Source organism: Juglans regia, chromosome 2 (assembly GCF_001411555.2).
Source record: "Juglans regia cultivar Chandler chromosome 2, Walnut 2.0, whole genome shotgun sequence".
NCBI lineage: Eukaryota > Viridiplantae > Streptophyta > Magnoliopsida > Fagales > Juglandaceae > Juglans > Juglans regia.
The window spans coordinates 28,795,095-28,814,342 of NC_049902.1; the positions used below are offsets into that span (position 1 = coordinate 28,795,095).

The window sequence follows — 19,248 nt, forward strand, 5'->3', positions numbered from 1 at the left end:
ATGGGAAGAGCTCCATGCTGTTCAAAAGTGGGTTTGCAAAGAGGTCCTTGGACTGCCACTGAAGACACTTTGCTTATTAACTATATCCAGGCTCATGGTGAAGGCCACTGGAGATCTTTACCTAAAAAAGCAGGTATTCCTCTGAGTCAAGACCTCAAATACATGAACTAAGTATTCATGTTTCTGTTAATTTCGTACTTTGTCTGCATTTTTTGTTATGTATATTGAATATTTTGAGATAAGCATGCATGCAACTGCAAGTTGAACTTTCAGTGTTGTTGTGATGATCTATACTTGGTTTTGTGCTTGGTCAAGGGCTACTTAGATGTGGGAAGAGCTGCAGGCTAAGATGGATGAACTATCTCCGTCCAGATATCAAGCGAGGTAACATCACATCTGATGAGGAAGAACTTATTATCCGGCTTCACTCTCTCCTTGGCAACCGCTGGTCTCTTATCGCCGGAAGATTGCCAGGCCGAACTGACAATGAGATAAAGAACTATTGGAACTCTCATCTAGGCAAAAGGTTCAAGAACGCAGGAAAAGTCAACCAAAACAACCAAAAAAGAGAGCCGAAACGCGGTAGATATGATGATCCCAAGAATCAAAAGAACCATAACCAAGACAGTACTGCAAATAGGGAAACAGTAGTAAAGACCAAAGTTCATCTGCCAAAGCCCATGAGAGTTTCACCACTTTCAATTTCAAGGAAATTTTATTATAGTATGGATAGTATGGGAAGTGGCCGGTCATCCAGTCATGCAGATGGAAACGATGGAATTTATCATGCTGAGATTTTGAAGTGTTGGCCTGATCTCAAAGATGTCATTAATGGTGGAGAGGAGGATCAGCTGGCTTGTGACAAAGATGGTAAATTTGCGGATAATAATTATGATGGCCTTGATCCTTCATGCCAGATTTCTGAACCCACAAAAGATGATCACCTGCTGGACAAGATTTTCGAGGAATATCAGCAGCTTCTCGAAGCAGAAAATCAACTCTCTTTGGACTCATTCGTTGATTCCTTGTTGATTTGATTATTGTATAACAGCAATATATGTTTGTCGAAGTAATTGCATGCTGCATGGGCTCCTTATTGATCTGACTGCAATAACAAGTCCTTCACGTACGTGTTAGAATTTGGCTTATTATTTACTTGGATTATAATAGCTGTGGAGATTGAAGTGTCATCGCTACCCTTCCCATCCTTCTTAGTAGTTTACACAAGCATTACTGGCATGCATTTAATGCAATAATATTTCTGGTATTGATCAGTGCATTATATTCTACTATATATCATGCATTTTTTTATTTAATAATTATTGGGTATGGGACTACTCCCAACTTATCTTATTATATATATAAAAAAGAGCTTTTATGTCTGGTTGAAAAAATTTTCATCTAATTATTACAACTTTATCAAATTTTTATACAAAATATAATAAATAATTCAAAATTTTTAACTCTAAAAATAATAATATTATTAAAAAATAATATTCTAACAATATTTTATTCAACTCTTAACTTTCATATCAATTCACTATCCGATCATCACCATAATATCATCCAAGTTTTTTCACGTGCAGTAAATATATAACTAGTGGTTAATTTGTACAAGATATTTTATACGAGTAATGGACAGAAATTAATGAATCATAGTTCATTGCATAATTAAAATGCTTGCTATGGACTAAAAGGGGCATCATGCATAATTAATAGTAAAAGGGTAAGTTCTGTTTTTTCCACTCTCTGCTGTCTAGAGGGCGATGGGAGCTTCGGCTCCTCCTCTCCTATTTCCCTTCAGTACTTTTCAATTTTGGCTTTTGTTCTGCCTTTCCCTTTGTTTTCTAGAAATAGCATGGAGATGGGCCGATCTACTAATTTTCGGCCACCTTTTACTGTCATGCGTGGCTCCACAAGACTCTCCAACTACCAATCTGTTGGCTTCTGTAAGAACCGCTTCCATTCAAGTAGCGTGTGAGATCAATGTGCCACTGCGTCACGATGTGTTTTTTGCCACCACGCGCGGTAGAAATGTGATCCACAGCCATGGATCTTGTAGATCCAACAAATGTCTTTTCATTAGCAGTGGCACATGATTCCTACACGCCTTAACAGCCATTGAAGACTATTCACCAGCATATCGGACCATTTGTCAGTTGCTATTTTCTTATGTTACCGCTTATCATAACCAAAGATCGTGAGGAAAATGAAGCGCGCGTCTCTTTCAACCAAATTGGACCAACAAAATGCAGCACAACACAATCTACTGCGATTTTTAGTCGTAGTACTAGTGTCATAGTCCGTTTATCGAATTGCAAAAAAATCGCTTTAAGCAGTTTCCCTTAGTAGAAAATGAGTAAGAGCCATTGGTTTCATATATTTTTTTTTTCTTTTTTTCTTTTTTTTTTCTTTTGTTGTATTAGCTAGTTTAAGGATGACTGTTAGGGTCTCCCACCCTTTAGATTCTTGTATCTTGTAACTGTTTAATATATATATGAAGCTTGATTTAAAAAAAAAAATACTAAAGGGGTAACACACACTTACCCGGCCGAGGACTGTATATCCAGTGGCGGACCTACGTTGGCCTTCCCCCCAAAATGTTTTGAAATTTCAAAATGCCCCTTAAATTTTATTTATAATTCTATAAATATAGAGAATAGCACCCAAAAAAATTTATAATCCTCATATGCTCTTTAAAATTCTCTAAAATTTTAATGTACCTAGAAATGTCTCTCCAATTCTTTTCCTATCATCCCAAAATTTTGTAGAATTTCTATGCATTATTTATTCTCAAGAATATGGTCTCACTAAAATTAATTCAAACTAAGTTTCGGAGAAATAATAAATTTATTAATATGGATCCCAAATTTTTTTATCGTACAATATTAGGTTTCTTAATATAGAATCCAAAGTGAACATACAAGAAAAATCATTTTAAGGATGTTGATGATCTATATGAAAAATAGTTTAGAGGTTTTATTATCTAGACTTCATTGAGCACGAAAAGAATTATTTAAGATCTTAATTATATCATTATATGTTTAATGTGACATGAAAATATCTAGATTTTATAGGAAACTTAATTTTTATATATAGTTATGTTTGTTTTTTTAATTTTTTAATCTCTTTTTAATTTTACATAAATATGTTACGCTATAGAAAAGTTGGCTTCCCTCACAAAATATACTGGTTCCGTCATTGTGTATATCCTTAATCATAAACTGTCAGTATATATGTCATTGGTCTGAATTTCCCATTCTATTCACTTCAAGATCACTCATTCATCTCCGGAAACATATATAATAATATCATGTAATGTAAGTTTGCATATAATTATAAAAGCATAGTACTTGAACAGATTAATTAGGGCAACCAAAGCGTACTAATGAAGAAAGCTATGAGCCTATGGATGACTACCGCTTCATGTCTCAACTACTGCATGTGTTATCGTGCAAGCTAGCAAGCTTGAGCGTACGTCTATGCGTAGCGTGTGACATAAATCAGTTGAGTTTTGAGCTCGATCGAGAATGACTTGAGCTGATTAATTAGACCTGGTTTTCTCTAACATTAACAAAGGTTGAACATGTTCATTCATGGGCCCATCATGATCATTAATTAACATCATCGATCTTCTCAAGTACCTAACCTACCGTGCAGCATGAGTTATGCGTACGTGTTTCATGCTAATGCATGCAGCTACTTGACAAATAATAAAGCTTACATGATCTTAAAACGTAAGGGTTTTATCCCATTTGTCAAAGTGATCATGTTCATGCATCTATCATTAATATAAGCATGAATATTCAACTTCATGCAGATTAGTTGTATGTGTTCTGCAACATTGATATGATCAGCCACACAAGACGTATTGTCTTTAATTAACCTCATTCATTTATTGGGGTTGACAACTGCCACCTAAAATATGAATCCTGCGCTGCAATTCTAATTGGTTAATTATTATAGATTACTGTTTTGGGAGAGGTAGCTGCTGAAATCTCCAGTACGTAGGTCTTTTATTTGCACTTACTGCATACGCGTTGTTGGGTAATTTTTCTGAGCTTTGCACAGTCAGTGAACGATCGATGGCTTTTTGTCGCGTAGAAGTTATAAGCCATTACAGGGCGCACATGAGTTGATGGAAGTTATAATTTCCTTCGATGCAATTGTCGGGAGGGGCGTTTGATCAGTCAACTTTTAGGCATTGAGAAACAAAGGAGATCAGCAATTCAAGGAAAATTATTATAAGATTGCTACCTAGATATTGTTACATTTATTAGATGCCCTCTGCGTATTGATGTGGTGGTTCTGTGACAGATATCACTGTCTAGCTGACGTACCGAGCTATCTAGCTATGTGAACATATTGGTGTAAATAGATTAATAAAAATGACAAATCATATATTAGTGTGTGGTGTGAAGATGATGAGTAACATTTCTCTTTCCGATTTATAATGGTCCGGCCTCAGTCTCGAATCATACCACATGCTGATTTCAAATCTTAACCAGGACCATTATACGGTAACAGTGGGAAACTGCATGCCAAGGAAAAGCTACCCAACACTTGGTTGATTTTGAAAAATCTTGAGGCTTCAAACTTGGAATATCCCGATTGCTTTGGAGTTGTAACCAAGCATCTTGTTTTGGCACTAATATGCCAAAGGAAGGAATGCTGGGACAGCCTTTTAAACTTTGTCATCGAAGCCAGAAACACAAATACTTCCCAAAAAGAGAAAAAATGAATTCTATTGCACAATGAAAACTTGTAAGACGTATGCCTTTAGTTTGATACATCTAATCTTTTTGCTTCCAACATCATCATCTAATCTAACCCTGTCCTCAATTACATACATTTTTTTTTTTTGTTTCCCATCTTAAGACTATTATACAAAGGGCAACTAGAAAATGAACATAAAACTCAACATCAAAATTTGGTTTGCATTCTCTTTAGTGATTACTGAGTCAAAAAAGTAAATACACTTCATAACTTCAAAAGGGCCACAAGTCACCCCAGAGAGATTTGCGGGCCTGGTGATGTAATGTAGGATTCTTACTCTTTGTGATGACCAAACGCTCGAATGAACCCTCAGAGCAATCTCGTTTGGTTGATCGACAGATGTCCATTGTAACCTGCCTGCCCCGTCGAACAGATGGAAAGATAATCCTGCCCCATCCACCCCCAAGATCAGCAGAGGTTGTTTCTTCTTGTTCTTGTTCCTCTTCCTCTTGTTCTTCTCCTTCATCCTCTTCCTGAGCATCACTTTCCATAGCATCAGAATCATACGTAGATGGATCCACTTGTTCATATGGATTATCATCAGCTTCTTGTTGTAACTTAATTAGGTCCTCTATCAAGATAAGAAAAAAACCGTCAGAGAAATCAAAATCAAAATTCAAAATTTCCCAGAATGCACTCCAATACTGTGTATGCAAGTTGATAAACACATGCAGTAAATTAGTAATCACATCATAGCAAAGACAGGTTCTGATTGACATGTTCTGATTATGAAGTTCTTAGAGAGATTTGCATGGGAAATACAGTGTCCAGATGTACCATATTCAATTTCAAGATCTTCTGGATTTCTTTTCGCCTGCTGCTCCTTCAATGTCTCAAACTCCGTGCCATCAAGAGGCCAAGGTTCCCTAATCAGATTAAACAGTCACATAAAATACTAAGGCCTTGAAGGAGCTGCAGGGTGGGCGACATATTAAAAAAAATAAAAATTGAGGAATTGGATTTGCACAATTCCGTGTAGATACGCTCACATACAGATTACAGAAAGAACCTGTAATCAATAATCAACTTGGTACAAAAATGTTATAAAACTTTCTTTCATTCTCAGGAAAAAAATCATTAGCTAAATGGTTTATTGTGCATAAATATATGCGTAGTCACCTTGGTCTTTGTCCTCGTCTGATAACAACAAAACAAAATTTCTCATCCTCAAAGCCACGTAAAGGTGGCTCCCCCTTGGAACGCTACAAAAACAGTCATTGATAAGAAAGAAGGTAACATTAGTGACATATTGATTCCCTTAATGCCCTCAGTTTACCTAATTTTTTAAAAAGAAAGGTATTGCTTCTGAGAACTAGAAGCATTGCATAAATAAGTATAAAACAACTTGCACATGGGGAGAGAACAATACAATTTGTCCAATTTCTCGGATGAATCTATAACAACTACCACATAGATCTTTATTTTTTACCGGTAAACAATATTTTATTGATCATAAGAATAGGCAAGTGCCCAAGTATACGGGACACATACAAGAGCAACATCAAAGCATGCTAGTTTAGTGATACAAGGAATTCATGAAACGCCATGCCATGAAAATCAATTACAATCGACCAATGGAGTAAATTATCGAAAAATAAGTTTCTGAGCTCATCCATTGACAGCTCTTGATCTACAACTACCACACAATCAACTTCACACTAAAAACTTGAGAAGTGCTAGGAAGCTGTGTCCAAAATACGACATCTCATACTAGGAAAAAATGAAGTGACAGATTGGCCCACTTATCAAATAGCTTAACTAAGCAAAGGAACATAGGACTGACTTCCTAGTTTGTTCTAAGTTTCTTTCTCATTCACATATATTTAAAATGAGTACCCACTCATATTGGGCATGATATGGTGCATAGAGATATCCTAGGATTTATCAGAAAAAAGTGGACACTTGAACAACTTTTTTAGGAAAACAAAACTGGGAAACCGACTAGATGTGATGCTTGAACATGTGCCAACCCCAACATCTGTATTGACATTCAATTAATGGTAGCCAAATAAATCTTTCAGGGGCAAAGAGTGTATAGCATAAAGATTATTTAGGGAGGAACCTTGTAGGCACGTTGTGATGATGTCCTCTCCAAGCGCTGGACAAAATGACAGTATTTACTGGTTTTTGCCAATGGACATGGCCCATCATGAGGACACTGCATCAAGAGGACTTTATGAGAGAGAAAGAGAGAAACAGAGACAGAGACACATAGAACTATCATACTCACAGGAGCAACTATAAATGCACTACTTTTTTGAGCCACCACCAAGTCCTTTGAAGCTATGTTTGCAGCTTTAGATTTACGGCATTTCTAAGAAGTCATGAATATGCCACTATACATGAGCAGGGATTAAAAGAAGCACAGTATCAAATCGGAAACAAATGATTTATGCAACAAATATTGAATAGACAACTAACTATATGAGATCAGATTACCCTATTCTCCATCCATAATATATGAGATCGCATTTGAGATATGATGTTATATCCTTGCGGTGTTCCAGGCTCAACTAAAACCTGTTCACATTTGGATTTGAAGGGAAAAAAATGGAGAAAATTAGACTTGAATGCTGACAAAGTGACAAGTTCCAAAATAAAAACTAAATTTAAAAAAAAAAAAAAACTTTGGTGAAAAAAATTAAATTAAAAAACTCATCAGTAATGTAAGATCATCATCGCCATCTATGTGCCGTGCATGCATTTTTTTTCTTTATAAGTAGGGTAAATTTTATTGATACGAATGAAATCGGCATAACCCGTGTCCACAGAAAGTATACAAAAGAACACCTAATACATTCTAGGATCGATATATTAAAGACAGGAAATCATGAGCATTGTTTCCATTAAGCACAATGGCTGAAAACCAAAGCAATATGTGCCATGCATGCATGAAATATGAAACTTTCCATAAGCCAGAAATCATACCAAAACATCCTGTGTAAGATCCCAAAGCTGGCGTACTACAGTAATTCTATCCTTCAGTGACGGTATCTCCCCAAGCACGTAGGACTTCACCCGAGTAAGGGACATTAAACATGAATTAGAAGCAGGAGATGGCCACATGTGATGAAAGATTACCTAAGTACAGTACTTAAAATACAAACATGCTGCTTCCTATAGTCATGCCAAGGCAAATACAAATAACTTGCTAAAACTTTACCAGGAAGAAAAGTTGAAGAATAGAACTTACAGCAATTACAAGGTCATGTTCTCTCTCTGACTTTTTGATGCTTTTAGTAAGCGCTTGAATGCTATCATAACCATGAATAAGTGGCAGGTTCTTCAGACCTATAAGAATTTTAACATATAAATCACAGAGTTTTGCTTGGGCACATGACCCTCTTGATTAAATGAACTTCCAGGGAATCCTCTTTTGTTCTAGTAATATAGAATTGGCACAAAGAGAAACCTAGTAAAACCACCTTAATCAAAAGAAACCCGCTTATATCGCCAACTTAACATTTTTTAGGAAAAAGGCAAAACTATTCAAGAATGACATTCTGGGTTTCAGTACCATACTCTTGAGTCACCATCATCATTATTTTGTTATTTTTGATAAGTTAGATAATTTCATCCTCATCATCATTATTGGAGATTTAAAGTTTTGAAATTGGAAGCAAAAAGAAATCAGGATCCATTAAATAATAAGCAATATGACTACATAAAAGTTTTACACGCAATGCACACCTAGTGCAAATCGTTATGACCTATTCTGATTCATGATTTCATTGTAAGCTATTAAATTTTATTGTTATTCACTATGGGAATATTGATTTGTCATAGTTTCCAAAGCCGTCTTTGAAATATAAATAATATAATGATCTCAAAGAAACATCAACTATTCGAAAAGATAAAAGCATCAGTTACCTTGTATGAGGCTCCGGCCGGCACGCTGCATCGACTGGGATGGCTCTACTAAATTAATTTTCTCCAGAGACTCTGGCCAGACTTCTCGCAGTGCCCTGCAACAATGTTTGTTCATGTCTGATGTCACCACAAACTCAGCTACTAAAGATGAAATTAAACTAATATGCATCTCAGTATGCAGGTAACCATATTGGGAAACAACTGAACGAGCTTTTCACCAGAAAGCTGAACCCGTTCCAGCACCAAAATCCAACACTCTAGCCGGAGAGAAACCCGGTAGCCTTCTACGAACCTAAAAAACAAAAGGCACACAAAATTATAACAGACGAATAAACTCAAATATTCAAATCCCAAAAGCTTCATTGACTTCCAAAACAAATAGAACTCGAAACAACTAAAACCTTTCACCCAGATAAGCCTAAAAAAAAAAGTTCCGCTCTTAACTATTCTCAAACAGAAAGCAGGTACATAAGTATCAAAATCCAAACTTCCCTCCTCATTTCACAATTTTCTCAGCAACCAAACAGAAAAATGAAGAACCACAACTATTTACCCGCATAACCACCCATTTCAATAAATCTTCTTTCTTTAACTCTGCACCACACGATAATATATACCTCCTTGAGAACCCGGTAACAAGCGGAGAACACGGCGGGCATTCTCGACGCGACGTAGGCAATGGTCTCATCGTCCCTGTACTTGAACCCAATGTCGCCGTAGGAGCTCTTGATCTTCCACCGCTGCTTTGACTGCTCCGAAGACTTAAGTGGGTCCTCTACAAGCTCTCTAGACGACGTCGTCACCAGCTGCGAGTTCACTTCCTTGATTGCATTGAGCGACTCCGACAGCCGCAGCACCTTCCTCTTCACGTGCGGCTCCTCTTGCTCTGCAAATCACACGCCCAAAAAAACAATTAGATTCTAATTACAGATAAGTGTAAGTATTCGTACACGTATCAGGAAATGAGTGTACCTCGAAGGTATTTCTTGATGGCGCGGCGGAGGTGGACGGGGACGACGAGGCAGCGCTGGGACTGTTTGGCAGCGGAGCGGAGGGCTTCAGGGGTGAAGATTTTTCGGGAGGTCTCGGGTAAAAAACTCGTCATTTTCTTGGTGGGGATCGAGGAGTTTCCTAGTCCTTGGTGATGCTGCGAGAAAGAGCAGGTCTTTTTTTGCTGTTCTTGAATTCTTCTGGATGATGGGCAGAATAGAGTAGGGTTTTAGCGGTTTCGGGCTGGAAGAGGATCCGATATTTTATTGATGGGCCGAATATATGGTCAACCAAGCTAGGCTTGTTCTGTGATCCAGATTCCTCAGCTCGACCCAAGGAATCCTATTCAAATCACAAATATCACAGGCCCGATTTAGGTTCACTTTTTTTTTTTTTTTTTAATCAGTGGGAAATTCAAACCATCACTTTCTTTTTTTAAGAACTAATTATCACTTTTTCTTTTGTTAGCCTTCTTCAACAACCTTTTACTAGGAAGATTATTTCATAAATTTTAAGATTAGAATCTTTGAGTTTGATATTGGGAACACAGCAAATCTCTATTGGAAAGTTTTCTGTTAAAAACTGCTACAGATTTATCATAACTGATCAGAAGAGGAATTCCTCAGCAGAATCCTCCAATATAAGTAGGCAGCAGGGTTTGTGGAAGGCCTTGTGGAAGATGAGTGTACCCAATAAAATTAAAGTGTTTGCATGGCATGCTTGTAAAGAAGGACATCCTACTAAGGAAAATTTGCTAAAGAAGTAGGTTATATTAGATGTGAAATGCAGTTTCTATTTGCATCCGGTGGAAGATCTTCATCATGCTGTCATTAGTTGCATTCAAATTAGAGAATTATGGTAAGAGTTTTTCCCTAATTTGGATAGTAATACAAGCCTTAAGGTCTTTGATTTGGCTTTGCAGCTTGTTAAGGGGAAGGAGTATAACAGATTGGGTTTATTTTTCAACTTGGCTTGGGGATTCTAGTACATAAGGAACAAGATGGAGTTTGAAAAGTAAAGTTTGAGTTCAAGACATGTGACAAATTATGCTTTGGGCCTAATGAAAAGTTGCAAGGAAGTTAAAGTAAAATCTCATGTTCAGCTTAAAAACCATCTCAGTTGGAAACCACCTCCAGTGATGTGCTAAAGCTTAACATGGATGGGACTATGTTTGGTGATCTTCATAAGGCAGGAATTGGAGTGATTCTTCGAGATGAAGCAGGAAATGTGGTTATGGCTGCAAGGAAGGTTGAAAATGAAGTTGAGAGTCCAGAAAGTCAGAAACTATTGAACTATTAGCTGTATTTCGAGGACTACAATTGTGTTCAACTATGGGCATATCAAGTATTATAGTTGAAAGCGATTGCTAGCTATTGGTGGAGTCCTTAAGCAAAATAATATAGCGGATTCAATTCTTGGTGTGCTTTTTAGAGAAGTTCAAAGACTTTAAGGATTGTTTTGGTACTTGTTCTTTTAATCATGTGTATAGGGAGGAGAATATGACAGTTCATTTGTAACGCCCCAATAGAATGGCAAAACCATATGATCTATACTCTAAAATGACTAGTCAATAATACAATTAGAGTTCCATTGGAACCTTATGAAGAACAATAATTTTTCCTTCTCAAACAACGTAGCCCAAGCAATGTAAGATCTCATTCACCACCTAACACTTATCTTTATCATATGGGATATCACATCATCAGCTTGCCCATAATTCTTGGAGGGTTGATAGTATTGAGATGTTGTGGGATTGAATTCTAGACTTTTTTTTCTCAAGCCATTTGTTTTGGTAAATGTCTATAATTGTTATCTCGAATGAAGTTTGTTGATTTCCTATATTTAAAAAAAAAAAAAAAAAGGAACCCATTTTTTTAAAATTTCATTTTTAAGTGGTTTTTCAAATTTAGTTGATTTTAGTTGTTTATTTTATTTTTAACTTTTATTTCAATTTTATTCTTGATTTATCGCACCTATTCAAAAATGTGATTACAATTAAATAAAAAAAAATTAACATCTTCTGAAAATGGTAAAGGATACATAATACAAAATCATAATTTTTAAAACTCCATTCTTAAAGTTATTCGTCTCTTATAATCCAAATTCTCCAACTCATATCATTAAAATATATATATATATATATATTCTTAGACCGGTGTATAGAGTACACATAATAAAATATTAATAAGACATAATTTAATATAAAATATAGATTTCAAAATTTAAATCTTACAAATCAGATATTACTATTAAATGAATTAGATGGTATATGTGCGGAGAATTACCATTAAAAACAATAGATTAATTACAATTTGTTGTGATGATAATTGAGTATCACGCAAGAGGTACGTACACAAACAAACAACCAAATGCTCTTTGATTTTCCTTTCCTTTCCTCAAACGCGTGGCTCTTCCCATCCCCCACCCGCCGGAGCACGTTATAAGTAGGACCCCAAGAAGGGCAACACCTCCAAAGATACTCTTCAAAACTCAACCACCACATGGTACTAATCGACCCCATCCTTCTTATTGCTCCTTTCTTTTTTCCTTTCACCGTCCATTTAGAAAACATATTTTCTTCCAAGAATCAAATATCTGTGTACTATTTCTGCATTATTGACAACAAAGTTAGGGTTTCCAAGCACTTTCCTTTTCCAACCAAAACCATTAACATCTCTCTCTCTCTCTCTCTCTCTCTCTCTCTATATATATATATATATATATATACAGCTCCCATAATCATTGTGTCATTATAGCAATGATCTAATCTAACACCATCAATATTATTATTATTCTAACCCAAACCCATTTCATGATAAACCTAAACAACCTTATAAGCTTTAACATATATGGAGAGCTACCAAATAAGAAGCCCACATATATATATAATATATATATACATATATATCTTTATACATACAAATGAAAGATCGTGTCTAATTATCTATACCTTACACAGCTGTCTACAACATATATTTCTTGATCTAGATTCTAGTGTGTATTTTCCTTTCTCTGTCTCTGTCTCTCTCTCTCTCTCTTTTTCCTTACTTATCTTTGCTCTACTCTTATATATATATATTATATATGCTTTTAAACTAGGGCGTTGAGTGGATCAAAAACTAATTTAGGGTCTTTAGAAACCATGATCTCGGAAGCAGACCATAGCCGTGCCGCTTCGGCTGAGTTGTATCCCAGTTTCGATGTTGAAGCTTCATTGCAGTCGGCAAAGTACTTCCCGGACACATTCAAAAGTCTCGGATGAGTCGCCACGTAACAAGTCGTAGCAGCAGCCTACAATATAATACATATCGCACCCCACCCATCATACATATATATATATATATATACATGGTTTTCCCAGAAGCCACTGTAAAGCTAGCAAAGGGTAAGTTTTTTTTGGAATCTTATAACATCTCCAATTACGTACGTACCTGAGGAATTGTCTTCAAGAGCTTGGAAGCGAAGAAGAAAGCCAAATCTGCATATATATGTCAGAGAAATTCAGGAATTTTCAGACGAAAACAGTAAAGTTTGAATGTTTTGGGTTTTAAAAGAGATTGATCGTGATGATAATCTTCTTCAACCTGTGACTAGGCCTTCGCGTTCTCTAGTGAGTCCGGTTCTCACTATTCCCGGATGAACACAATTCGCAGTCACGTTGGCCTCCATTTGCTGCAAATTATTATTATTATTATTATTATAATACTAGATTCAAGAAATGGTTGTTTCAAGACAATCTGAACAAGAAGAAAGAAAAGAACAAATATTCACTTTTTCCTTTAATTTGTTTTCTTCTGTCTTTAATAATACTTGATCAAGCAATCTCTAACTATACCTTCAGTCTCCGAGCAAGTTCCTTGGTGTGCAAAACGTTGGCGAGCTTCGAGAGCGCGTAAGCACGTGTCGCGTCGTAATGGCTGAATAAACCGAGGCAAATTATATACAGAAAGTCAAAAACAGAAGTTATTGTACTGTGTGACAACAACAACTTGTGTATACAATCGGTCTTATTATTACAGATAATTTACAGTTACCAATATTTCATTTTCCATTTTTTTTTTCTAGTTCTTCACCTCTTGTTTCGTGTTATCAGACCAAGATATCCGATCATGTCACCGGAAAACCAGCCGTGAATGCCCGAGGACACGTTCACTATCCGGCCTTGAACGCCGGTGTTTTTCGCCGTCTCAATCATTCTGTTCAGCAACAGCTTCGTCAACAGAAAATGACCTGCAAGAATTCACCGAAAAATATTTCGTTATGTTGGCTATAATTCATTGCTAAAATCTACAATATTATTGCCTATGATGTATTTTAATAGCTTACCTAAATAATTAGTGGCAAAAGTCATTTCGATTCCGTCTTCAGAAATTGCATGCTCGTGAGCAAACTTGCCGGCGTTGTTTCTGAGATCAAGTACAAAACTGGGTTATTCCAGTTCAGTACTTACAGGCTGCCGATAAACTATGTAAAATGTAACGAAACCCAATAGAGAAAAAACAAAAGGAGTTTCTTTTCGATCCCTCTGTTTTCTCGGCAAGTATACAATATTCAAAGAAGAAAAGAAGCAACTAAAAAAAAGAAGGGCTTCTGAGGCACTTACATGAGGAGATTCAGAGGCAAATCGAGGGACTCGAACTCGGAGACGAAGTTTCGGACAGAACCAAGAGAGCTAAGATCGAGCGGCATGACAACAATCTCCGACTCGGGACACTCCGACACAATACGAGCCTTGGCTTCCTCAGCAGCCTTGAGGTTTCGAGCCGGGAGGACCAGCCTCGCCCCTCCCTTGGCCAGAGCACGAGCCGTCTCGGCACCGATCCCTGACGTAGCGCCTGTGGTGAAAGTTGAAGCACACAAAAATCAGAAAAACCACACGTTAAACGCAAATAGGCCGAGTTCACCGGTTGTGATGATTCGACGGCTATGAATGTGGGATGTACAAAAAGATTACCTGTGATAATGGCCGTGACGGAGCGCAGATCGGAGCTGCTCTTAGTGACTTGCTCGGCGGTGGACTTGGAGCCGTAGCCGCTCGCTCCGACGGAACCTATGAGGTATTTCACGGTGTCAAGCATTTTTCTTTCCCCAAGTTTCCTAGTTAAGAGTTTGGTGGACGCTCGTCGTTGACCAAGGATCCTGGTGTGTGGGGACAAAGGCGTTGGGACTGTCACAAAAACCCAGTACGTGTTGGGCTTATTTTGCAGTCTGAAGTATGTGCTATGCCAGGCTTCTTCTGCAGCCTACGCCGCTCTGCATTTACTCTGTTACTCTGTATCCGTGCGTCTGCGATCAATCTAGAGAGGAAGAGAGAGGTTGCAGGGACAAACGAAGGAAGGAATCTTTTTGTGGGATTTTATGATGCATAGCTGGGTGGAGAATCCGTGAGTGAGAGAGAGAGAGAGGATCACCATCACATAAATTTGTCAGGGATTGATTGGCAAAAAATTGATGCATGATTGGGTTTAAAGCTGTTTATTAGTCGGTATAATCCAAGATTAATAGATATGTCTGATTTTCTTGTTTAATGGTATGGGTTTAAAAATATCTCTAAATATTATCCGATTGTATTTTCTTATTTTAGAAAATACAAGGAAAATGATAAAATCTTGATAATCATGCTATATTAGTCTCATAAACATTTGTCTATATTACATCATCCGACTTGATGAAATAATTAAAAATAAAATTATCTATCACTTAATCCAAAGAGTTTCTTGATTAAAAAATCTGAAGATTTTATTGGTTCAGAAAAAAGATTCATATTTTTTGAAAAACAATTTTATGTGAGACAGATCCGCATGAAAAGATTACCTTTTTATAATTACAAGGGACCTCAAATTTTTTTTTTTTTAAAATGATTATGCAGATTTTAACATCTTAAAATTGCATGTAACACTTCTTTAAATTATAAGAAAATATTTAAGTTAATAAATAAAAGTGTTAGATATAAATTGACTTGGCTAGATGTAAAATGTTAGATTTACTTTAAAATTAAAGAACAAATTTACAATCTGATATTTTAATCAAACTAAGTCAATTCAAGTTTTCACTTTCTTAAAATCTCAATGTAAACATCTTTCTTGAATTAATAATTTTATTTACGTAATATAATTTAATTTTAAAGATAAATTTTAAATTTTATAAATTAAATTATATAATATAAATAATGTGTAAAGATTTTTAAATAAAAATATACACTTATAAAATAAATGTTAAATTTAAGAAAGAATGGGTAGCATAGTTTGTTTTTGTATATAAGATAAAATGAGTTGAGATAAAAATTAAAAGTTGAATAAAATATTATTATGATATATTTTTTTAATATTATTTTTATTTTAAAATTTTAAATAATTAAATTATTTATTTTATTTTATATAAAAATTTTAAAAAAAAAAACACATAATTATTAGATGATAAAAATAGTTGTGAAAAAAAAAATGGCGGTATTGTAGAGAACGTGGCTAGACCAGACACGGCTAAAGTAAGAAAAACCACTCCGGTTTTGACCGTATCCGTCGGAGGAACATTTACCCCACGTTTAGACGAATGAACAGCTTAGCACAATGCCGATCATGATACTGGTAAATTAATGATCGGCAAACGTGGGACGATAGTTGGTTGGGAACGGGATGAGTCGGCGATTAATTAAATGGAAGAATCAATGTAGGACACGAGTGACGAGGCGAGATGTAAGAATCGTCAAAGGGGAATTGCACGTGAGGGTTTCAAACTGTTCCAGATCGGTCAATCCCACGGCCTCGAATCTTGTATTTCGTCGGGATAATTAAGTTATTACACAGTCAAATAATTCCCGGTCAAACCCCGGATTGTTCCTTTATAATATGATAAGTTAAGAGATAAGATTAATGATAAGCTTACATTTTATTTATTGTTGTTTTATTATTTAATTGTTTTTTATTTTATCTTTTAAATCTAGATTAAAAATTTATTGAACTTCTTGTATAATTTAAAAAAAAAAATTCAATCAACCAATATAATTATATAATTTAATTAAAAATAAATTCAATTTTATAGAAATTTCTTTTATTTTATTATTATAATTTTTTTAAAATTTTTATATAAAATATAATAAATAATTTAATTTTTTAAAATTTTAAAATAATAATAATAATAAATAATATTTTAACAATAATATTTTTTTTATTTTTTAATTTTTATCTCAATTTACTGTCAAAATTGTATCTAAATGTACCCACGTAATTTTGGTATTTGGATATGCTTTTTTAACACGCACGATTTCGAGATCAAACAGCATTTTCACAGTACAGATCCATGCATACTTCTAATTGATTTATTGGCTTTTATTTCACACCTATATACGATTATATCTGTTAATTCTTACATGCACCAAATAACTATTGGGTCATGTTAAAACCCAAGATTAATATAATATGGCCATAAAAAACTTGTATGTACGTGGAATTACAAGAAAATTATTTATTTGTGATAAATTAATTATAATGAAATGACTATTTATAATTAAAATTTGTTACAAATAATCTTTTGATTGTAATAAATTGGTCACAAAAATTCATTTTTCTTATAGATCAAAGTACTAAGCCTCGTTTGTTTTCGGAAATGAGATGAGATTAAAGTTAAAAAATTAAATAAAATATTGTTAGAATATATTTATACATTGTCTGATCTATATAGTTATACGTGTTGACATTTTAATTAAATGGCTTTTTACGTACGTTATTCAACACGTCACTAAGTACAATTTAAGGATAATACATTTAAATGAAAAATGCCATTTCTCTAAACCCAAAGTACTTGTCTTGGTCACTAATTTAAGTTCTTTGGAACATAGACTTATGTTTGGATATTAAACTGAGTTGAGTTGAATTGAAATGATAAAATATTATTAGAATTTTTTTCAATATTATTATTATTTTGACATTTGAAAAAATTAAATTATTTATTATATTTTGTGTTAAAATTTAAAAAAATTATAATGATGAATTGAGATGAGTTTATGATCCAAACGAAGTCCGCATTAAATGTTATTCAAAATTTGATAAATTCTTCATGATCAGTGTTATGATTAATTCTAATGTCAAATCATGAATGGAGTCCGTATGAAACCATGCATGCTTGTGGCTCCGATCGACAACATATGTGTTGACATACATGAAGATCTTGGTTTAGTTAACGAGAGACTTTCTTGGAAACCAAAATTACAGTGCTATATGCATGTATATATATATATATATATATATATATATACATGCATGGATGCCACGAATATTTTCCTCTTAATTAGCACATGCATGGGAAACATATAGACCTACCCATAAGATTCCTCCAGGCAATTAAGAACATGCAGATATATATATAGAGGCCAGAAGTACATGGGGTTTCAGATCGATCCTATCTGCTAGCGCCCGGCCTGCAATCCCAGTAGTTCATCAAATCCCTCACATATCAAAAGAGAAAGATCATGTGGACTTTATAGGGTTCTATTACAGCTTTAAACTTTAAAGGACGTTATCTCTGGCCATCTGTAATAATCAGAAACCTTGGCCCTCCAAATTTCTCTGTCTCCCTGGTCATCTTCTATTTTGTTCTTTAGCCTTCCCCAGTACATGAACTGTAGGCTAGGGCACGAAAAAAATGTTCTTATCCTTGTCACACTGACACTAGCTTTGGCAGACTTATGTTTTAATATCTGTCGTTTATCTTGTTGCTTGGGATCATATAAAGAAGGAGAACTTTATTGTTCAAAACATAAATTAAAGAAAAGAAAAGTATGATTTTGCTTTCGAGACATTATATTTTGATTGAATTAGTTCGTCTTGTACGTTCGTGCATGGTGTTTTTAGATGATATACAGATACATCCCACTTGCTCATTGTAGCTAGTCCATGCATGGAGATAGATTAAGAAAACAAAAATGAAAAAATATATTCAGTTCACCCAAAATTTTCAACCTTTTGATGATCGATCTGCTTGAATTGCATGGCCGGGAAAGAAAATATTTTTGTAAAAGAAAAATATATTCAGGCTCTTTTTTATTCGACAAGATAAGACATGTGACAGCAACAAAAGCTATGTTCGTCTCATTACACACATAGGATACTCATGTTTTTCGTACAAGGTGCATGAAAACACAAGAAAAGGAAAGTGCATAATCATCCATAAAGCTGGAAAAAAAAAACAAATAACACTCAATATTGATCCGATCCGTAGTAACTTGTTGTATAATAAAGGAGAAAAAGACGCTCGCATGCAGGAGAAAACGGCTTCTACCTTCACATCTTAATTACTCATTCTCCTCCGGCCTCCCCACCAGCTTGTAAGAGAGAGATCATCATGTAGAGGTTGGAAATTTTGTAATCATGCATATCCTTAATAATGGATTTAACCTCTGCAGATCGTCTCCAGCTAGCTAGATAGATTCTCCAACCACCATTAATCTTTAACTTGCCATTGGCACACGGCTCGGTAAAGATAAAAGATCAGTTGTCCGGGACATGAATCTGGCTAGCAATATTGTTTGTTGAGTACAGCAAGGCTTTCGAAGGTTGATCAAAGATATTTGATTTTCCTTTTTTAAGTTCAATTAATTATACCCACAAAAAATAATCA

General features: G+C 35.1%; 3 protein-coding genes across 3 annotated transcripts; 1 reads left to right on the forward strand and 2 right to left on the reverse strand.

Moving 5' to 3' along the window:
* Window positions 1-1,227, forward strand: LOC109002060 (transcription repressor MYB5-like). The gene is made up of 2 exons (XM_018979644.2): window positions 1-133; window positions 316-1,227. Exons 1-2 carry the CDS (start codon window positions 1-3, stop codon window positions 1,035-1,037), a joined length of 855 nt encoding a protein of 284 aa, XP_018835189.1. The 3' UTR covers window positions 1,038-1,227.
* Window positions 1,228-4,799: 3,572 nt separating this feature from the next.
* LOC109002063 (methyltransferase-like protein 17, mitochondrial) lies at window positions 4,800-9,831 on the reverse strand. The gene is made up of 12 exons (XM_018979649.2): window positions 9,619-9,831; window positions 9,264-9,532; window positions 8,865-8,938; window positions 8,647-8,741; window positions 7,970-8,067; window positions 7,705-7,788; window positions 7,216-7,296; window positions 7,007-7,090; window positions 6,839-6,934; window positions 5,896-5,978; window positions 5,554-5,642; window positions 4,800-5,347 (listed from the first exon to the last, which is right to left on the reverse strand). The coding sequence occupies exons 1-12, from the start codon at window positions 9,749-9,751 to the stop codon at window positions 4,989-4,991; spliced, it is 1,545 nt and encodes a 514-aa protein (XP_018835194.1). The 5' UTR covers window positions 9,752-9,831; the 3' UTR covers window positions 4,800-4,988.
* Window positions 9,832-12,529: 2,698 nt separating this feature from the next.
* LOC109002065 (short-chain dehydrogenase TIC 32 A, chloroplastic-like) lies at window positions 12,530-15,077 on the reverse strand. Its single transcript, XM_018979650.2, has 8 exons — window positions 14,591-15,077; window positions 14,240-14,471; window positions 13,963-14,042; window positions 13,710-13,866; window positions 13,472-13,553; window positions 13,221-13,308; window positions 13,068-13,114; window positions 12,530-12,927 (listed from the first exon to the last, which is right to left on the reverse strand). The coding sequence occupies exons 1-8, from the start codon at window positions 14,712-14,714 to the stop codon at window positions 12,727-12,729; spliced, it is 1,011 nt and encodes a 336-aa protein (XP_018835195.1). The 5' UTR covers window positions 14,715-15,077; the 3' UTR covers window positions 12,530-12,726.
* Window positions 15,078-19,248: the final 4,171 nt, after the last annotated feature.